A 23736-nucleotide genomic window follows, 5' to 3' on the forward strand; every position below is an offset into this window, starting at 1 on the left:
GAGGTACCATTTAGTGGAGGTAGAAGGTACTAGAAGGTGTCAGGGAGAACATCAAAATTGGAAAAAATGGAATCGTATGGTCTTGCAACTTTCTATGTATCCTTAGGTCAGCTTAGTGTTCTCCTTCTGTCTCTGCTGAATGCTAATATAAAAACAAGATTCAGCTGTCAATCCAATCTGTTTCAATATGTGAAAAGGAAAGGGGCATCTTACCCTTTAGCTTCAGATAACATAGTATTTTGAATCAGAAGAAAGATTTTAAAGTTTTCTACAAATCATAGGATAAGACTTTTTTTTCTACAAACAAGGCACAAAGGGGAAAACTCTATATTTCAGACTATATAAATTAAATTTCTACTAGAAAGATTCTAAATTGAGCAAAGGGGCAAGCTGATAGAAACTGTGGAAAAGGCAACAGCTTTTTCTGTCTCTGACACATCACAATACATGGATAAAGCTAATATGCTTTTCACAAGTATCTCCTACATTATTTGATGCTGTCACCTTCTCTTTTCTATTCCCACAAACCTCCATTCCATTCATTCACTGTCACTTTAAATAGAGCCAATCAACTATTACTCTACTAGCTGCAATAAAAAGAGATTTTCTAGCTGTCAGACAAGAAAGTTAATCTTCTAAAAATGACAGAATGCACATGGTACATTCAAGTATTCTCCACTGCTCCTTCCAAGTTTGATGTTTATCCTATTCAGAACACATTGCCATTGGATACCTTACTAGAAATAGCACTTCCAGAAAGCTAGTCAAGCAACACATTTACTCTTAGAACAAACCTGGGTGTTTTATGACCCCAGGGCTACATTTGGCTGTTTGGGTGTCTGTCTGGCCTCCATGAGGTCAATTGAAAATCAGGAATCAAATGCAAATAAATGTACACCATGAATGCAATACAACTGCATTGCTTTTATTTTGAAGGCAACTTTTTTTTTCCAATTTACGTAGATGTGTACATGCATGCCTGTGCACTTTCACAACTCTATTGTTTCGGCCCTCCACAACAGTCTTAATTTCTCATGTGGCCCCTTGGGAAAATTAATTGCTCACCCTTTTTTTTTATTTGCATTTATATCCTGCCCTTCTCCGAAGACTCAGGGCAGCTTACATTATGTCAAGCAATAGTCTTCATCCATTTGTATATATATACAAAGTCAACTTATTGCCCCCAACAATCTGGGTCCTCATTTTACCTACCTTATAAAGGATGGAAGGCTGAGTCAACCTTGGGCCTGGTGGGACTTGATCCTGCAGTAATTGCAAGCAGAGGCCCCTGTCTTAGAATACTAAATATGTGTGTCTGTCTGTGTCTGAGCCCATTCACTCATATATAAATAATACATGGTTAACTATATAAATCCATACAAATGAAAAACACTTTAATAATTTGTACATTTTGATTATTCTAACAGATGATTATGTCTTCAACATAATCTTTGCTGCAATTTTTTTTTTTACATATAGGTTTTTTTCAACTTATGACCACAATGGAGGCTTGCTCATTATGATTCTAAGTCACGGCACTCTGTAAAGATCATCACGAGACTAATCTGATTTTATAACATTTTTGTGGCAGTTAAGTAAGCGAGTCACCATGGTCCCTGTGAATCTATGGTCACTAAGCAAATGCTGCGATCAGTAATTGAACCCATTGTTTGCTGTGGGGGCTTTTGGGTGAAAACTGGAAGTAAATAATGGGTTTTGGTAATAAAAAAGAAAAGAAAATCATGGTCATGTATGTAGGATGCCACAAATGGCCATAAATGCAGGCTGGTTACTAACCACCTGTGCGGTCATGTGACCAGAGAGGGCATGGTCACCAGTAGTTTGGAAAGGCCGTAAATCCTTTTTGGGAGAGGGTTCTGCCATAACTTGAGGATTACCTATAGTAAAGTGCCATTACACATAAATTATAGGAGCATAACAACTCCTCATATTGCTTTTATAGAATCTCAAAGACAGATGATAGATAAAATGAAGTGCTAAAACATTTGGTTTAATATTCAGTAAATCATTACTGCAATGACTTACAACAGAAATTCCAGTTCCAATCGTAGATATAAGTCAAGGAGTACTTATAACTCCTTATAGTTAGTATTGTATCCTGAAATTAGAATGTAAGTATTCCCTCTGTGTTCATCTTGTTATGGAATGGCTTACAGAATTTATGTAAAAGTCAGGTAAAAGACAAATTGCTACTATTGCCACAGGATATGCTCATCTTTACTTCATCACCTATTTTCAATGAATTTCAGATGACTTTTTTCCTCTCTGGCAAGCAAGATATGAAATCTTGAGGGTCTTAACTCATTTCAGCCATTGATATGGCACAAGGAAGATACAGACAAAGCACTAAACAGCCATCATTTAAGTAAGGTGAAAATTCAAGAACACATATTAAACCAACTCTTTATTATGGCCAAGTTAGATTTTTGACCACTGAAATAATTATGAAACATGTTAAATGATGAGAGAATTCAAGCATGTGAAAACCTACAAGCACATATGAGTTTATATTTTATTTCAATTTTTTAACCTTAAAGATAGTCAAATGTAGCTAGAGATCTCATCTACAGAAACACTGATATATTACAAGTGACAGAATCTAGCAACAGGATGAACATTTAAATTGTTTCAAGCAATCAATTTTAAACACCAAATGTGGTTTTCATTTTTAATTTTTCCTTCATTAAAAAAAAATCATATTGGCCTAGCAAGCATTGTCACTTGTGGATTTAAAACTTGTTTCTTTTTTCTGGGAAAAGGTAATAGGCAGAGACACCAAATATTTATTCCATACATACTTCAGTGCTTTTCAAGAATAAACAAATTTAAAGACTTAGACTAGGAAACAAAACAGTTTTGAAGCCTAATTACATAAGTTAAAAGGAAAAGAATACATTTCAGTAATACAAATAGTAGTAGTGATGGTGTAAAAATATAGATTACATTTACTATATATAAATATGGAAAGGAAGCATAAGAAAAGGAAAGTTATACACTATTTAACTGCATAAGTGCAAAAGCAGTACTTTTACTTCTTCCTGTATAAAGTAACATTTTGTATCCATACAATTTTTAGCACAGGTTTGCAATATAGCTTTCATGTTTTTTCAACCACACAGAACTGGGGATGCAGCTATTTAAAAGGGATAAGGTTATCACAATTCTTCAGATTTTCAAAAACCTTTTCAGAAGTTGACATGTGGTAGGGATAAATGGCAGCTCAATATGCAGTAATGCAAGAAAGACCCTAATTGTCCAATATAAATTGCCCTTGACTTACAAAAGGACTGAAATTTCCATTGCTAAGAAATGTGCTTATAAAGCACAACTGCATGTGCTTAGCTACAGCAAACCCTCCAGACTTGGTTACCATCATTAACCAAATCCCATGCTCATTTGGTAAGGCAACTTCCATAGTGAGGGCTGGGGGGGGGGAATGTGTAATGGTGCACAAGAGGTATGGTGAGGGTGTAAGGGGTGACTGAGAGGTATGACAAAGAACAGGGAGGGTAAGCAGGGAGGGTGGGCTGGGGAAGATCCATGGGGTTGTGGGAGGGAAGAAGGGTGTGCTTTGTGTACCAACTTCTAAGATCTCTAATCAGTTCCCGTCACAAATGTACTTTTCCAATTAGTTTAAATGCAACTTTATGATTGCCCACCTGAGGCTTTGACAAGTATTGGCTCATTCAAATTTATGGGAGTGAGCCTAGATCAATAGACTGACACAATTCCCCATGGAAGATGTAACTAACATTAAGTCTGTCTAGTATGGGCCCTACCCTAATATCTATTGTTAAGGGTAATCTGGGCTCACAACCAATGTTAAGGGTAATCTGGGTTCGCAACCAAGGTTGTGGACTGTTGAGCAGAGTACCCTATGCATGAAAACGACCGAGACTGGTTGTAGACAATAACAGTCACTACACAGACAAACTGGGGTTTGATATTCCTTTACTTTTAGGGAAAAGGCAAAGACATAGTCCAAAAACAATCCAGGTCATACACATATAAAGTCAGTCAGGGATGTTACAAATACCAAGTCTTCTTACCAAATGTAGACTTGCACAACAAACAAGGTCTTCTTTCAGTTCGGCAAAACACAGTTCAATTCACAACAGTCAGTATCTTGAGGAATCAGTAACTAGCCATGATCAAACAACGATCATAAAGCTCAAATATACAGTTGCAGCATATCATCAGGTAACAATGCTGTAGCATCCCTATAGATTCCCCACAAGCCATAATTTAGTTTTCCTTGTATACATTGGCTACAGAGCTCAGCCAATCAGGAAGCTTGCATGATGCAGCACAGACTTAAAGCAATATAATACCTTTCTACAAACATACATAGTTAGTTTATATATTGCCTGGCCAACTAGTTAGGCAAATAACAATTTCCTGACATCTATTGTCGATAGATGTTTATAGTCCAGTCCAGACAAATTCTGGACTGAGTTCAAGCAGTTAATTTTTGACTCTCACATACAGAAACATAATACACCACTGCTACAACAGCTTAAGAATGCATCTTTCATAATCCCGAAATGTATACTATACATGTGTGCCCTCACACAAGAGAGCATTGACACTGGCATGACCTTTAATGGTAGTGATGAAGGCATTCAATAATCTATCCAAATCATTTATGTATATATTCAGGTACTAAAATTGAGATGGTTGCACATGTACTTTTGAAATGCCCTATCATCCTTGAGGACTCAGTTAATCTACCCTCAAATCACAGACCAGTTCCAATATACAATTTTATACTTCTTATTAAATGGCCATGATCATGAAATCTTTAGGAAGGTAGCCAGATTTTGTGCCTAAGTAATAATGGTCAGAAACCATTTGTTTGAATATAATGTCAGACATGCTTAACTTTTATAGGGATATGCTTTGTTTATTAATGCTGCTTTCTACTTTTTGCCCTATGATTTCAAATTTTCAAATAAATAAATAAAAGCACTTGGGTTCCTAATCTATCTTAATTGAGAGGAGTGAAGATGGGGAGGAAAAAAATGCATGCTGTCTTGAGTTCTCAGGGAACGTCAGTTTATAGACTTGTGTATAAATTCTTGACTTTTTATATGACAAGTAGTTTCTACAACAATGTAGAAGTAAAGAAAGGGATAAAGTAAGAAAATGCATTTACATTACAATCTTTTAAAACGTATTTTCCTTCCAGCAAGCTCCTGCTTACACTACAATTAATTTTAATATTCAAGCATGGAAGATTCTCCCCCACCCCACTTTGTTGTTTTAATCTGGGGACAAAAACAATTCCAGTAATAGAACGTCAACATTAATTTGAGAGGCGATGAAAAATGCCTTAATAACACTGGAGCAGAATTAATATTGTATCATAGATCATGAAGCCATAAAACTTTTGACAAATTCATTTTTGTGTCACTGTATATCCTTGCTAATAGGGCAGGGTACATCTGAGGGTCTGTTAAATACCTTTTCTGTTCAGTTCAATATCACCTTAAACAGGACAAAGAAAAAATAGCCACCATCATTTAAGTTTACATCCAGCCTCAAAACCAGAAAATAAAAAGGGTTAATAGTTTCCAACACATTATTTGCTTTAGATAAACAGATACTACCTGAAGAGCAGTAGATAATTTATTAGGAAAAATAGTCAGTTTCAGTCCATTTTGCCAATAAATCAGTGATATGTTACTACTAACTCTGAATTCTTAACTCTTAGCTCCTATGCTTCTTTAAAGAAGCATAAACCTTGTCATAGCAAACTAAATGCCTATGGAGATTCTCAGTCATCCAGGTCATGGTTGTCCCAAAAGTGCTTTTCCAAAAAGCAACTGTTTTTCCTTGACGATGCTTCGCTGTGAATTTTCCTTACAAAACTATAATTTGGAAATGAATAAACAGTCCTACTAGTTATCCAAGTTCTTTTTACTTCCCGCAAGACAATCTGGAGGAAAATAGTGTTAAATTCTCTTGGAAATTTCATACTTGCTACACACAAGCAGATGGGCTAATCTAGTATCAGTGAAATCAAAAGAAGAATGAATATAATTATCTCTCCCAATTAATTGATAGGCTGTACCAGCTTTATCCTCCAAAATCCTCCTATGCTGCCTTATTGTCTTGCATGTGTGCTCCTGGAAAGGATGACTTGAGTACTCTGGGAGTGTATGCCAAAATTATGTATTTCCAGCAGGATCACCCAAGGCACTGTCATTCCAATTAAAGCAAGTAGGTGCTATATTGGGCAATGGCAATATAGAAATATGCTAAAGGCAGATGACTGCTTTAGTGACAATGGCAAAGGCATCAATTCATACTGCAGGACAAGATAATGGCAAACCATTCCTATTTTTTTTATCAAGAAAACCGTATGGATAGAAAATATAGAATGTTTGATGATACAGGGCCAGATGATGGTATCTTCAAGTTGGACGACACTCAAAATGTCACTAAGGAACAACTGAGGATCTTCTGGGGTACTAATGGTGGTTATGGTGTTTAGATTAAAGCTTTTGGGACATCTATTTGCCCATGTTGTCATAAAACAAAAGAAACAGGAACTCAAAACATAAGAACCATGAACACAGGAAAGATGAAATGAAACAACACAAACTGACACAACATAGCTATCAATGAATTGAAATAGAATAATATTGTACTATAGGTGACGCTCACTTAAAAATGGTAACTGGTACTAGTATACATCACTGAGCCACATGGTCATAAATGTCACATCATGTGCCCACATTGCTTAGCAACAGAAATTCTGGCACTTCTGCTTGTTATCATTAAGCAAATCATTGCAGGGTGTTAAGCACAGACATTGTGTAGCCACCATTTGCTGCTGGCTCCCCCATTGACTTTGCATGTAGAAAGTCAGAAAAAGAAGGTGACAAATGATGATCAGATGACTGCAAGGATGCTGCAACCATCATAAGTATGAGGATTGGTCATAAATGCCACTTGTTCAGAGCTGTCATGAGTTTAAATGGTTGGTGAATGAATGGTTGTTAGGTGAGGCTTGACTCTTCTGGATCATCCATAAAGAATTATATCATTCTAATACAAGAGATTATTACACTACTGATCTTCAATATTACTCTAAATCTGTTCTGAAGTAAACATGATTGGAAAAACAGAAGCTGAGCAAAATATAATGTGCTGGGCCCATACACTATCATGAGTATCATATCGAGGGCTTGAATCCAGATTGAAATGGATCTAATGTCTTTCTCTCAAAATGTCTGAATTTGCAATTAGCATACAGTACAGCTGTTACAGTTGTTATGGAGAGTTTGCACTTCTTTTCAAAGCATCCAGCATGATTCATTTCTGGCAAGATATATTATTTTTAAACGTGCCCGTTCAGTGTTCTTCAGTGAGCTATAAATAGCTAAGCAGACATGAGTTAAGAACACAATTAGTTGGCTGCTTCAAGAACTTTGTCAATGACATAAAATAGTATGAACTGAAATTGATTCCATATCACTGAGCCAGATACAACTAGGTGCTGCATTGGCAGTTGTTTCACAATGAGAATAATGTTTATTCTGAAAGCGCTTTATAACCTTACCATAATGCAGTCTATGGGTCTCTAGTGTGTCTCAATCACATCTACAATAACTCATTCACAACTTGAAATAGCTTTATTTGCAGACTGGAAAAACCCTGCCAATCCAGGTAATCTTGAAAAGTTAACAATGGTCAGGCCTAATTAAAACTTGAAATAAGACCATCAAAATATTTAGAGCTGCAGACTTCACTGAGAAACTAACAAAATATCCTGGGGAAGAAGGCACTGAGAAGACTGTTGCCCAAAAAAGAACCTATATGGGCATGTCAAGCCTGAATCTTCACTTCAGGGAGACTATTTTATTTGAGAAAGGCACTGTAGTAATTAAATAAAACTACTTGGTGACTATTAATGCCACAAAATAGAAATAAGCAGTTCTTTCTTATGTTCAAAGTCACTATATTTATAGCTTTTGCATTCAAGTTTCATTCCTGCTGTTTCGTCCCCAGTAGAATCAAGTATGGAAGCTAATTTTGTCCCAGAGAGCTGAGTGATGAACAACATTCTAAGTATCTAAATGCATTTCTGAGTACTAGATCAATTCTTTGATCTCAAATACCTCAGGCAAACCGCACTTCAGGTTCTCATTCCATTCCTCACCCTTCTTTCTTCTGTTTAGTGCAGACAAAAAAAAATGCATGTAAGCAAAAGTGGAACCAAAACTTCAAAAAAATTCTCCCCAACACACGAGAGGAAGGAGAGATATAAACAGCTTGCCTAAACTTAAGTTGCATTAAACAATGCAATTCTATAATAAATAAAACATGCTCTAACTAAAACTCTTATATACTATTTATTTACAAAAACTACGTTACCCATCTTCAGCAATGAAGTCTGGGCAGCACACAATACAAAGTCATAAAATCTAAGTACAAATACAAACACAAACGTAATAAATGGAAAATATAAAAGCCAAAACACCTCACGCATCTTCAATCACAGACTCACCTGTATCAGGCTCCTCTGATAACCTAGTTCAAGTGTGTATCACAACAGAGAAGCCATGCCTCCTGGGTTTCACAAGATGGCACTGTTTCACTGTGGGTACCAAGTGAATAATAACACTTCTGAATCTGATGGGATGGACAGAAACAACTGAGGTGGATGGTCTCACAAGTAACCTAGCCCTGTGCAGAATAGCTTTGAATAATGTTTTACTATTAAAATAAACTTCTATTATAAAAAAGTAACAACAAAGTTTGGAGTGCATTCAGAAGCCTACCAGCACATAGCAAAAGTGTTATATGGCTGAACTTTGGTTCATCCAATAATTCACATGCTGGACCAGTTGAGATTTCTGCATGTTTTTCAAGGGCAGCTTCATTCAGAGTGCCCTCTAATGATCCAGATGGGAAGTCCCTAAGGCAGGGGTGTCAAAATTGCATAGTCACAGCATCATCATTACATGATGTATCATGACCTTTTTCCCCTTTGCTAAACGAGGCATGGGTGCGGCCAGTGTGTGACCCATCCAGCCCATGGGCCGCAAGTTTGACAGCCCTGCCCTAAGGCATAAGTGAGCAGAGCCTTCAGATCCAGACTGTTTTCCTCCACCAAATTTCTGCCTTTTGCAAGTCTAACTTTTATAAATAATTCCTTATGTTAGCTAGGCTACTAGGCTACTAAGCTAGACTATTAGGTTTTGCTCTATTTGTACTACATTTTTGAAAAATATTTGCGGTTTCTTATTAAATAATATTGTAGCTTTAAAAGTATAAGAGCAGAAGCATATTAGTGTACATGGAGACAAAAAAATCAGGAGAGGGAGAATGAAGTGAACTGCAGCTCATGAAAATCTATGTTTTTAAATAAAATTTGTTAGTTTGAAAAGTGCTACCAAACTCCTGATTTGGCTTTAAACAAGAGTTTCACAACCACCACACTCCCAGCAATAGAAAGATAATACAAATTGATTTTTAGCCCCACAGAAGTAAACCACAAGCCTTTTATTTATAAAACCATACAATGTTCCTTAATAGCAATTTTTCTATTCAGGCTAAACTACCTATCAGTTTCCTCCTTAAAGAAAGATTCATAGTTCCTAAAGAATTTTATGTAACTACAATGCTGAATCAAGATTTGAGGAAGTTTTATAGGTCTTAGAAAACACTTACCATTTTCAGAGTAGAAGATGCACTTTTCCCCCCATAAGAGGGTGAAAATTTGAGTGCGTCTTATACACTGAATGTAGCTGCTGCCCCCCCCCCCAGCCAAAAATGGGGTGTGCAGAGGCAGCAATAGGCTATGGCAATCCCTACAGCTTGAAACAGCTGATCTTCGGGAGGCCGATCCAACCAACGATCAGCTGCTTGTGCTAATCAGGCTATGCTGAAGCTGAAATTGAAACAGGCTGTTTGCTGCAAGGAGGCAAATTGCTGGGAGGCAGAGACAGATTTTTTTCTTGTTTTCCTCCCCAAAAAGATAGGTGCATCTTATAGTCCGGAGCATCTTATACTCTGAAAAATACAGTAAATTTAAACAAAATTGATAACAATTAGCAGCAGTTTGCCAATAAGAGAACAAATGTTAACCTGTGAATAGCTGGTATATACCAAATACAGTTTCTTCTGCTATCCATAACTTTCTCTAAACCATTTCTCTTCCTCAGATAGAAATCATACAAGACACCAGCATTACACAACTACTTCAATTGCTACCACTAAGAGAATACCAATGTGAAGTTTTGCATCATACAATTTTAATCACACACACAGAAAATCCCTATTCCAGAATCATTGCATAGTTCATAGAACATAACCTTAAATAAGATCACTTAACATTTACCATAGAATATTATGAGCTATTTATTTTGTTCTGTCAATTCTTCAGATTTAATATAGAAGAACAAAGGACAAATATATTGTTTTACTATTTTTATTAGTTACAGTGATAAGTGGAATGTTAACTGAATTGGATCCATTTTTCGTTCTGTTTTATATTACTGTAAAACAGCAGTTTAATAGACTGGGGAGAAAGGGTGCCCATTAAAACCAAATTTAAGTAACTTATATAATTTATAGCATTTATATAACTACATGATGTTTTTGTATCTTTTGAAATTAATTTGTCACTTGCATAATTATGGAATTACCATATGTCCATTGTCCTGGCAGACTTTAATTCTAATTAACTAACCTTTGCTTCTGCACAATGTATTAAATAATCCTTTGAACACAATGAATGCAATGCATATCTTGCCTATTATTTTTAGATAAACCATGAAATATCCATGAAATTTTAATTATTAAGAAAGTATTAGTAAGAATCTGCACAATTGTTAGGAATACCATGGCAGGTGTTTAGAATTTCCTATTTTAAAAGCTATCAAAATATAGTATTATCTTTCAAGCAAGACATATCTAAAAAAAAGGACCAAGGCTGAAGACCTCCAAGCATTATTGAAAAGGAAAAATAAAGGATTCTTATTGTTAATTTTGTTCACTGGAAACAAGTTTGTTCTGTAGTAAGCAGAGTTCACATGGGAATAAATGCTTTCTACTTTACTTTGTTTTTTCTTGAGTAATTTTTTAATACTTTTCCTGTTTCAGCGGTCCCGTTTCAGGATCTCACTTAAATGCCAGAAGCCAACTGGAACCATTTGGGCTCTGGATGTAGAATGGCCCCTGGTGTAGGGAGATCCTGTCTGGAGGAATTTTTGAGGGACATTCAATGGAGAGACTCACGAGATCCACGAACCAGGTCCGCCGTGGCCAGTAAGGAGCTACGAGGAGAACGTCTGCCCTCTCTTCCAGGATCTTTCAGATGCCCATCGGTATCAGAGGGGTCAGAAGGAATGCATACAGAAGTCCTGGGGCCAATGTTAGAGGAGGGCGTTGGTCCCCTCAAATCCTGTTGTCTGGAATCTGGTATAAAACCGGGGAAGTTGTGTATTTGTTGGACTGGCAAAGAGGTCTACCAGGGGTTGACCAAATCTGGAAGTCAGAAGAAGAAATAGGTCTGGATGCAGTTGCCATTCTGATTGATCTATGATTTCCCTGCTTAGTCAGTCTGCTTGAGTGTTGGATGTCCCGGAGATGTGTTCTGCCTATAGGGAGAGCAGGTGCCTCTCAGCCTACAGACCTATCTATCTTGCCTTGCTCATCAGAACCCTGAAGCGAGTGCCTCCCTGACGGTTCATATGCGCTTTGGTAGTGGTGTGGTGACCTTCCAGGTGCCTTTGAAAGTGTCGGAGAGGCAGGTGTGCCGCTCTCAATTTCAGCCAATTGATGTTGTTTAGAAGATCCTTTGGCAACCAATGACCCTGAGTCACTTGATCTAGAGGTGCGCTCCCCACCCGAAAAGACTTGCATCCGTGATGAATGTCGATACTTGCACCTAGGTGCACTACATTGGTGGATGGAATCAAGTGGCTCTTCTCCACGTTCACGGAAAACCTGTTGTCCTGGAGAGTCTGTATTGTAAGCTGGAGATCTCGCTGTGCTTGTTGAGGAGAGGATGACAGAACCAATATGTCATCCAGATAAGCCAGTATTCTAATAGGTTTCGCCCATAAATAAGCTGCCACCACATCCATTAATTTTGTAAATGTCCTGGGGGCGGAGGAAAGCCTGAAGGGCAGAGCCCTGTATTGGAAGTGGGCCCCCGCACAGCAGAACCTTAGGAACCTCCTGTGAGATGCTCTGATGGGAACATGGAAGTAAACTTCTTGAAGATCTTTTGATGATAAGTGATCTCCCTGTCTGATGCAATCCAGAATGGTGTGCAGATTGCATTTTGCAGTGTCTGTACTTTATGTTTACATTCAGCTTCTTCAGAGGATGGCTCTGCTTCCTCCCGAATTTTTCTGCACCAAGAAGAGAACTGAATAGAAGCCAGAACCCTGATGCAGAGTAGGGACTAGTTCTATAGCCTGGATGGCTAACAGATGCTGAATTTTGGCTTCCATCTGAGCTCTCTTGGTGTAGTCTTTTGATACGGAATATTGAACGAACCAATGTGGAGGTTCGGAGTTGAATTCTAGGGTGAGTCCCAGTGTAACTGTTTGCAGAGCCCAGGTGTCGGTGGTCATGTTTTTCCATTGGTTGACAAATTTGGTAAGCTGACCTCCTATGGGGCTAAAATCTGCACAGTCACTTTGAGTGTCAGTATGGCTGGAATCCGGTCCCCCGAAAGGGACGCTTGGATTGGTTTTGCCTGCTACAGTCACGAAAGGCCTGCCTGTCCTGTGGCCTATCAGTGGGCTGATGAAAAGTCCGTTGATAGGCCGAGCCTGAGAACCCGGTGTCCTGCGAACGAAAGGACTGCCTGCAATATGGAAATGCTGGCTTGCATTCCGGTCTCTTGTAGACATGAGGAAGGACCTTCCTTTTGTTCTTTCCTTCCACTAATACCAGGTCCAGGGCCTCCCCAAAGAGGGAACCACCTTTGAATGGAAAGAATACCAACCGCCACTTAGTTTTCATGTCAGCTTGCCAATGCCGTAATCATAATAGTCGGTGAGAAGTAATGTTGGATGCAATTTGTTGGAAGCAAATTTTGCCAAATTGAGGGTTGCATCTGTGGAAAACTCAGCCACTGCGATGAGCTTATTTATGTCTTGATGCAAACGAGTATCTTCCGGAGAAGCGCGGACCTGCATTTGAGGCAGCCAAATCAGGGACGTCCTTATGAAAAAGGATGCCGCTGTGGCAGATCTAATGGTCCATGCGGCAGCCTGATGGGTCATAAATCACTATGGTGTGAAGGAGGAGGAGAGTGAAACTCCTGTAGGTATCCATTATCTAGGTGTCCCTTGTGATGTGAAACCCACTGATCAGTTTCTGCCTGCCTTCACAATATCTCTTTGAGTGAGGGCTGCGTCGATGCCTCTGGAAATGGACTGTGCGATTAAGTGACACATTTCCTGTGATATAGAGGGTAGATGCTCTTCCTCCTGGTGGAGCCCCGCCACGGTAAGGAGTAAAGGTGGCAGATGGGTGGGGACGTTCACGGTGATGGGGAGGATCGCTGGGCCTGTCCTGAATTTCCTGTTCCTCCACAGAGACGTTGGGTAAGCAGTCTGTTGGATTTGGCTGATGGACCTAAGCCACAGTCTTTGTTTGAGAGGAAAAGATCACTCCTGTGTTGGATGCTACACTGGTGGGATCAGTGCAGGCCTCAACAGTTTTTAGTGCCTTTGCGAAGTGCTTCTCTAGGGCACGTTGCCTTCTCATAGCACCCTTATCTGCAGCAGATGAGGAGGATGCAGAAGCAGAGAACTTGGACCTGGTAGTAAGGCCCATTGTCTGAGGTCTCCCTTTTTTAGGGGCTGGAGCCTCTGTATATTGGGAAGAAGTGGAGGTGTGGGATTTTGTGATTTAAAGGCTCAGTAATGGAGAATCACTGTGAGGCTTAATTAGCAAAAAACTCCAGTTATTTTCCAGAAGTTTTGATGATCTCCGGTGTAAGGGAGGCTTGAGAAATACAGCAGCGGCCAAGCCAACACCACGGCTTGTCAGCGGCCACAAACTGCGGGAGGGGGAAATCCAAAATGGTGCGAAGCTGGCACAATGGCTTCTTGGGCGTCAATGACTCCGCAGTGGCCTCAGGGAATGAATCGCGCTTCCGACACAACAGAGCAACCGTCCAACTCCCCACTAGTGTGAAGCCGCCACCCAAACTTACAGTCCAACAGTCTCCCGGTACTGCGGCAAAGATCGGAGCTCCATATGGCGTGCCACTAGCTGGAGCTGAAGAAAAAAAACCACCGCTGCTCAGAGTGGCTTAGCTGAGAAGCGCCCAGCTGGGCACGAAGAAATAAACAGCTTTGCAGCTTTAGAAAGCTTTGCGATTCTTTTTGGTGAAGATTCAGATAGAAAAGCGCTGATTAAAGAGTTCAAGCAATGGAGTTAAATCAGAAAGGTCTCTCTAGGCCGACTGAGTTAACATACTGAAGCTCAGTAGGAAGGAGGAGTGGTTAAACAAATTTCAACTCAGTCTCTGACCAATCAGATGAAGTTAACACCCATTGCTTTGGACTCTCTAGGCAGTGCACAGGAGCAATAAATAATCTTACTACATTTTCAGTAACCCCAAATATTTATGAATTTATGCTACATGTCCAAATATAAATATTAGAATATTAATCTAATATTAATTTAGTTACCTTTCAGGAGGAATTAATTACATATTTCAAAGACATCCTCTCATTGGTTGGTTTCTCTTTTGGAAAGAAAGAGATAAATTGTTCCATTTATTCCCCAAAGATCTTAATTCAACTCAGTAGTGCCATGTTTTATTTAAAACATACTCTCTCTGAGTAACCACTTGTTCTAATTGGCAAGGCAAGGCAAGGTCCCAGAAGCACATAGCTCGTTAGGTTCAGTTTGGATTACAAAAACACGAAACAAACTGCATCGAAATGTACAAATTAACAGCACAGGAGTGCATTATACGGACATAGATTGTAATATAGAACTAACTCAATAGGGAAGGTCTGGAACAAACCACTAGTGTCTTTATAAACTGTAAAAGGTTTCAAAATGAGCAATATAGAAAATAGAGGATAGTAAAGGTTTTTCATAATTCAAAAAAATAACTTATTTAAAGAAAATAAATCCTTTCTATATACTCCTGTATATGCCATGCAGAAGGTAAGAGTTACTAAAAAGTTTAAGAAACTCAAAAACACCAGTCATCATCTTTTTCTATATTCACACTGAAGGTCTGGATAAATCTTTTCAGAATTAAGTGATATCCTAAACACTTTTATCTGTCTGAGAACCCACACACAAGGGACTAAATTAGAGCTTATGTTTCAGCAAACCATGCAGAGAGCAAGGTTAATGAGGTAAAAATTAGATGAATACAATATTAATAAGACAGAAAGCCACAACAGAGACAGAATCCATTTGCCAAGGAGGAGGGGAAATCACTCTATCACATGCACCTCTCTATAAAAAGTTTTCTTTACGCTCTTCCTCTATTTGACCATTGGGGATAAATAATGTTTGTCAACCATCACAAAATCAATGTGCAATGCACTCAGACATTAAATTTATATTTCTGCTATTTAACAGAAGAAGGTAACATGCCTACAAAATAAAGATTCCCTAGAACAGCAATATCAAAATATTAATGCAAGAATGTTTCCCTAATTTTGTAAATGATAATATATTCATGGAACTGATAAGGTTCCCAGTTGAGACCCATGTATCTGAAGGAATATTTCATTCAGCTATCACTGATAACAGCATTAGCTCTTCCCTTCATCTTACTAGAGATGAAATAGATAAAATTAGAAAGCTACAGTCCCTATAAAAATATACATCCACTGCTGGACAAATATCTTTTTCCTCATATTTAAAATATCTTACACATTACTACATTTTTATCTGATTGCATTTTATACAAATTTATGGTTTTAATTATTTGAAATTTTATAAAATTCCCGGGTATCAAATGTGATGAAAAGCACGGTATTTTAAATAAACACTCCTCCTCAGCTATGTAAAACAATTAGCAGTACTTGCATCTACCTTTTCAATGTACCAGTACCTAAAAATTAATCATGTTGAAATTAACCAGGATGCAATGAACCAAATATTCAGGATGTTTTTAGAGAAGACACCGTGAGGATACCATAAACATGGATTTCATAGCTATGCATACATAGTCATGAGCTGCATTTATTACCATTTAAAACAACAATCCGGCAATATTTTTAAAAAGCATGCTAAATCAGTTCAATATAAAACGGACAAGAACACAAAGTCCTGCCAGATTCTTATTGCTAGGCAGAAAATGACTTCAGCAACAATCCTGTACCAGACACTCAACAGGCCATAACTATAATAGTAAGTTTGAATGCTGTTAAAATATACCACAAAGCATAGGCTTAATGGAAAAGCACAAATTGAGGTGCCAACTTCTATCAAGCTTTAAGGCAGGAAAAATTGTACGGCAGCCCTTCTAATCAGAAGAGGATGTTCTTGAGCAGACAGCTGAAAACACAACTATTCCTTTCACAAAATGAGAGTAATGCTCTATTTTTGTTCCCCCGAAAATTTCTAGCTGCTAATCAGCCTATTAAAATGTATCATATAATGGAAGCACTGGAATATTCTAGTACATTGAAATTATCAGCATTACATCTAGAAGCAATTAATTTAAAGAGAGCATTAAAAGAAAAAGATTTTTTAAAAACTGAACGAGACAGCTGCTAAAATAGTCAACCTTACAAGATTACAAAGAGTAATATTTTAATATCAACAACCTCCCCAGAATATTGCCATGTTACGTTAGAGTCTGCTCACAAAGCATATATTAGCACAATAGGTCTAGACTGCTATAATAATAACATGGACCATTGAATTTAAAATCACTCAAAGGAAGAGGGGAAAGAATGTATGCAAAATTTTGCTACTATAGTACAAAACAATACATTTAGCCACTTAAGAGATAATCTGATAGGTAGTTCTCATTTAACAACCATTTGAGGTTATGATATCTTCCAAAAAAATATTACTTACAAGCCGTCCTCAAAGTTACAATTACCGCACACACAAACACACACAGTCACATGATCGCATTGCGGGAACTTGGCAAACAGCTCGCATTTATGACTAGTTGCAGAGGACTTTAGTCCTATGAATGTAATTTGCAACTCTTCTGTTATGATTTATTTTAATAATCTCGTAAAAACAATAATAAAATTGTGTCCAGTCATATAGTGACCCATTTAACAACTGAAATGACTTACAACCAAAATTTTGGGCACAATTGTGATTATTAAGGACTATCTACAAAGTCATGCAGTTACATATGTTATTTGTTCATTGAATATTAATCTGAAGAGTAACGATTACACACTAAAGCAATTTTTATGGTGTTCTATAAAAATTCTATATAGATAGTCCTTTTCTTATAGATTCAATTAAACCCAGAATTAAGGTTGTAAGACATGGTAGTCATCAATTGGGTTACCATATAACTGCATCCAATTTTAAGAAATTTTGTGGTGGTCATTAAGCAAACAGTACCATTGTTAAAAGAATCCAGCTTACTCAATGTGGTTACTTTGCCAGAAACCACAAGTAAATGACAGAAATTTACTTGTCTTGCAGTACCGTGACATTACTGCAAGTCACTGCAAATGCCACTGCAAATGCCTATAAATATGAGCCAGTTGCCAAGCATTCAAAATGCAATCATTGGGTCATAAAATAGCTCTGGGGAAGTCCATTGCAGCTTTGATTGTCACTAAGCGACCACATGTAGCTACACTGAGAATAAAGCAAAGTTCATTTTGAGCAAAAAAAATATTTTACAGGAAATTTTCCTGTTGTGTCTGACAGTCTCAAGTTGCCTGACACAGTACAATCAATATCTTCAAAAGGGAGAGTTTATTTCTATCACGTAGGCACAATAAACATTTCTTTGGCAAGTGAGTGAAACTTTGAGAGCTTTTAAAAACAAAGTGGAGGGAGTTCCTGAAGGGAACAGGAAGCAGAACATGTGTTATAGAGCTAAGGACAGTAATGGTTTAGGAACAATCTCCTTCAGTTTTTGAATACCTTTCCAAAAACTTTCAAAGGAGAATTTCAAGCAAATTAAAAGAGAATAAATAGTATTTTCTTGAAGTATTTAGTTTTGTAATATAACATCCATCTGGCTAGAAACTGCAATAGGATTCTTTAATTTCTTTCTGTTATTCTGACTTGTTAAGTATCCTTATTTTTCTAAACAACTATAGGGAGTTGTGTGCTTAATGGCACATTTAACTCAAATATACTTCAGACTGAGCATGACATTAATTTTGTTTTAGAAATCTTTTATAGTTTATTATTAAATTAAAGCAGTTCCCATTTCCCAAAGGAGACTGCACTATTTATAGCATGTCAATGCCATCATGTAGCTTATATAGAACACAGCATGTACTTCTGTAAATGTCTTACAAATTTAAAATATGTCTTATTTTACAAATTACCTTGTTTTTTCCAAAAAAGGTTTTGTTTTGTTTATCTCTTATACTGACCTATCTTCTAACACAGGTTGTTAGAAGATATCTTCTAACAAAAGTTGTAATCAGGCACCTGCATACTAGATAGACAGGAGATTATATTATTTTATTTTATTATTTTAGGTTATTTTCATACTTACAACAAAATGGTTGTAAGCAGAGGACTACCGGTATGCAATGCTAAGTCACCAGTGGCAGCTAAGTGAAGGAATAAAGGAAAATAGGGGGAGCATGAGAAGAATATGCCAAGCTGGGATACTGACAATAGTTGGGAAATGAAAAAAAGATATATAATTTTATCAAAAGACTGTATTTTAGGGAAATGATTTCCATTTGCAGGTATTGCTCCCTCCCCTAATATACAGAGTTACTTCCTATTGTTTCAAGATATTTTGACAGAAAATGAAGAAAATTTCTGAGCCATGTTCCTTTCTCTGCTGTTATGTAATGCATTCAGTGCAGAAATCATATTGCTACCTAGTTATGCGAAGAAAAGTAATGCATTGATTTAACATTCCCAATAGCTAATTTGGAGCAGCTTAGATTTTGCTTATTTCAGTGTGAAGGGATTTTAAAATCTATCCTTTATTTGGATTAAGGCCTCTGATCTCCACTATTTTCAGAAGATTAATTGTCCCTACAAAGCAGCATTTGATTCTTTGGTCACATTTACTAAATTTTAAGCATATTGATGTTTTTTCTTATCCAAAATTATCATTAAAATATGTTCTTATAACATTTTGACATTTTTATTCTTGTAACTACAAGGCACATGCAACCATAATAAATCTTTGTAAAGTTTTAGTTGAAAGGAATACAATTATATCAATATCTGAACAATATTTTTATATATTCTGAAAATCTAAAATGTTGTATCGTTATTACATTTAGTTCCTTGTTTCTAGACATGTGCAGAATTTGGATTCAAAGAAACAACAGTACCGGAAGAGACCCATACTGGATTCAAAACACCTTTGCATGCTTTGGATCCAAATATTCCATACCTCTATATCTTTCTATGTGAGCAAAGGCAATTACTTTACACAAACAATATGGGTAAAGTTAATTAATTTTGTCAATTACTAACCTTTTTCGTTGTGTGGATTTCTTTTTTCTAGAGAGAAAAAGAAAATAAAGTCAAGATAACAAATACTTAGATGTTCTTCATATATTAATAAACACTGAAGCATATTAAGATTAAATATGGAATTGTTTGTTTTAAGTACATCTGATAAAAGATCATAGTTTACCAATTTCTACCATTCTAGAGTTCTCTCTCTCTCCCTCTCTCTCTCCTTCCCTCTCCCTCTCCCTTTCTCTAATAATCTGATGATAGGTGAGAACAGTTTGCATCCAGGTAACTTCCACCATCTTTAGCAAAATGTATATTTCTTTGGCATTTAACACTCAACCTGGCAAGATTAAAAAAACACATTTTAGAAAAGTAGTTTTTAAGAGCTACTGATAGAAGACACATTTTAACAGCAATGTACCCCAATTAATCTGGTAATAAATATATGTATTTACTTAATAAGCAGAAAACTAAGCAATCAATACACTGTATAGGTAATCTTCAACATACAACCACATTTGGGACAACAATTTCAATTGCTAAGCAAGGTGGTTATTAAGTGAGTCATGCTTGATTTTATGACCTTTTTTGCCACAAGTATTAAGCAAATCACATGGTTGTTTTTAGAGAATCCAGCTTCTCCAATTGACTTTGTGAGATGCCGGCTGGAAGTCGCAAATGGCAATCACATACCGCAACCCTCCTACACACATGCTGATTGCCAAGCACCTGAATTTTGATCACATGACCATGGAGATGCTGGGGTCATAAGTGTGAGGACTGGTCACAAGTCACTTTTTCAGTGCCACTGAAACTCTGAATGATCACTAAACAAACAAGTTGTCAGTTGAGGGCTATCTGTAGTATCTGTACAAAGTCCTTAACAAGAACCTCAAAGTTTGGGAAGGTTGATTTTGTCTAATACTTAGAATCTAAATCTATCAACAGATAATTTCAATTTCACATCATAGCCAGAAACTTGATCTATTAGCTCACTGCTCCATCCTTCAAAAGTATTTAGAAACAACTTCATGTAAGTTTTTGAATGATGGTTGACTTTATTTTCAGAATTTAATAGTTATATAATAGTTCGTTAAAATAAACATTTAATTAAGTTTAATTAAGCATGGCAAATACTATTTACGTTATGTAAGCTTCCTGTGATTTGCTTTTTATTTTAGCACATATGCATATATAAAAAGTATTTATTTTCTCTCTTTTTTTGCTTCCATTCAATTGTGTCCCATTCTTGGAGACTGCCTGGGTAAGTCCTTAAAGTTTTCGTGGCAAGGTTTTTCAGAAGTGTTTTGCCTTTGCCTCCTTACTAGGGCTGAGACAAAGTGACTGGCCCAAGGTCACCTAGCTGGCTTTGTGCCGAAGGCGGGACTAGAACTCAGAGTCTTCTAATTTCTAGCCTGAATCTATACCACTATACCAAACTTGCTCTATTTGCCTCCTATTATTATATTAAAAATAATCCTTAGAATCTGCCACATATTTTTTTTCTTCTAAAAATGGTAGCATAATCTACAGTCCCAGATTAGCATATGGCCTCATTGCTGAATTGCAGTTTAACATGACAGAAGGGAAAGATTATTAAACACATATGATAATAATATTAGCAGTACTTAAATTAGAACTTACTTAAATGTAAACAAAGTAAATGTAAATGAAGTAAATTTATGCTTAGCTAACACAATTTACTTAATCCTGATCCTATCCACAAATGAAATGGCCACCCATCCAAAAATAACAAAAATTTACATAGTCTTACTTTAAATATGTAGTAAGATTGTAAAAAACATGATGGACAATCAAATCCATATAATATAATATCACAGCATCTTTTAAAACGGTTTTCATTAATTGTAGGCTTATAATGCTGAAGGTCAGAAATTCGAACTAAAAATTTCTGCTATGTCCAGGTAGTGGATTTAGAAAAATCTAGAACTACTGCAGACTGCACACCTGAAATGTTTACATAGTCCGTTTTTGTTCACCATATATAAGGTAGTAAAATAGTGACTACTTAATGAGATCACAAAAACAGAAGGTCAAAAACACCTTATGTATTCAAGAATTTAAAACAAAATTGTAGGAGGCAAAAGATGAAATTATTTGTCACCATCATTCTATAGTCTATTCTTGAAATTATGGGACAAAAAGCAGCCCCAACATAAACGTTAGCGTTAATGAATATAATTAAAGTCTGCCTTACTGAGTTTAAACTTCTAAAATAATAAAATGAACACTAAACTAGGTCTGCCAGAAGTTGACAAGTATAAGAACATTCCACTTTCTATCATCTTCAGTGAATGAAGGCTTGATTGGTCCCTGTGCAGAAGTGGCTTTTTTTATACACATTGGGGACTGTTTCAAGAAACCTGAGCAAACAAATGAAGCACCAGGTGAGGAGAAGCTGGTTTCATGCAACAGATAAGAAACAGATAATCACCTGTAAACTCCAAAGGAATTGTTTCCAACTGACTATTTTAAGGGAGATTAAAAAAAATCCTCAAAGCCAATTTTACACTGCACTTACCAGCAAAGCATTTGGAACACAGATTCATTGTCTTGCTGGACCTGGTGCAAGGGGAAAAAAGAGGAGATCTTAAAAATTCTTCATAGTTATTAATACAGAAGTTTAAAGAATAGAATAAGCTGAGAAGATAAAAGACAGCAGAGCAAAAACTTTGATCAGCTATCTGGGTCAATGATTCAAAAACTAGCGTAGTAAGCCTAGAAAAACATTGGGCCAGCCACTTTTAAAGCACTGCTTTCCTGCACAGTTTCTTCAAATGTACAAACAGGCTTTTGCTGTTAATTAATATTCAATAAATTTATAAATAATTGTTGGGCAGGGGCTTCACTCTACACTTCGTATTTTTCCCCACTAGGAAACTAAATGAAATGACCATGAATAACACAAACTTTTGTCCCTTTTTTAATGAATAAAGGAAAAGAGCTGCTAAAATCAGAATAAATTACTTGCTCAGAAAAGAACAAAATACCCAATACATTTTTATAAATTTCCTTTCAGTAGCAAGATTACAGGGCTGATTTAACTTACTTAAATGTTATAGCTCTCCAGATCTAGCATGTCTATGCCTAGGACCCGGTACCTTATAATAATCTATCTACAGTATGAACTCAAGTGGGTTGAAAAAAAGTTTGATAGTTCTGTAGAATTCTATTAATCAATTACCCAAAAACAATTTCATAGTGTATCTGCTTTTCCATTTATTCCAACGTGTCACAACAGTCCTATTACAAAGTATCAAATGCATAGAAAAGGGATATATTCACACTGGCTGCTTCATACAGTATTCACATTTTCAATATGTAATTATTTGAGTACATGATTCTACCTTTCTTCTTTTTTAGATTTTTCTTTCTAAATGAAAGGTTTCTCTCATCATTGTAGCTAAAATTAATTTAAAGCTAGAAACCATATAATAAGATTGTATGATTAAATCTCAGAAGTTCATCTTTTTTACTATTCCTTCTAGTATGGTAAAACAGCTATTGTGTCCTGAACAATCATTTTCTCTTATGACCAACAAAAGCATATTATAAAAACAGGTAACTTTCTTAAATACAAATCTGATTTTCTCTGTAGCATGACTATCTATTTTTCCTTTCCTGGATGGCTAAATGTCTGTTAAAATAAAATTAATTTATACCATATTAGATTGACTTTATATAGCAGAAAATGAGGGCAAAATGCTTTCCGCATATTGAAGCACTAGAAAAAAAGCATAGATATTCTTGTAAAAGGGAAATTAACACTAGGCCTTTGTACCAGGATGTTTGAATTTGTCTGTGTGCCATTAAGTAGTACATGTACACAAACAAAGCACATTTTATTAATAATTTTTGAATCAGAATAGCAGACTAAATCTGAGTCTGGTGTACTTATTAGTGCCTTTTGCACAGATGCTACTGCTGAAATAGCTCACTATACTGTATTGGCGTTTCCTTGACCAGCAAACAAAGAAAAGGCAAAGTTCAATTAGCTCACACTAAAAAAGATTCTTTTAGATATAGAAGCAGGACAATTTCAAGTTTTAATAGTTATTTTTTCAAATCAAGGAAGAAAAAAAAAAAAGAAAACCA

At 36.6% G+C, this 23736-nt stretch overlaps 1 protein-coding gene across 1 annotated transcript in view; it reads right to left on the reverse strand.

Annotated features, from left to right (window-relative positions):
• Positions 1-23736, reverse strand: part of ZFAND3 (zinc finger AN1-type containing 3) — a 133810-nt gene that overhangs the window by 79701 nt on the left and 30373 nt on the right. Inside the window, exons 2-3 of the mRNA XM_058168415.1 lie at positions 22163-22203; positions 19636-19662 (exon numbers count right to left, since the gene is read on the reverse strand). Of these exons, the coding sequence (XP_058024398.1) occupies positions 19636-19662; positions 22163-22203 (68 nt within the window). The remainder of the gene's footprint in view (positions 1-19635; positions 19663-22162; positions 22204-23736) is intronic.

This window comes from Ahaetulla prasina, chromosome 1 (genome assembly GCF_028640845.1).
Source record: "Ahaetulla prasina isolate Xishuangbanna chromosome 1, ASM2864084v1, whole genome shotgun sequence".
NCBI lineage: Eukaryota > Metazoa > Chordata > Lepidosauria > Squamata > Colubridae > Ahaetulla > Ahaetulla prasina.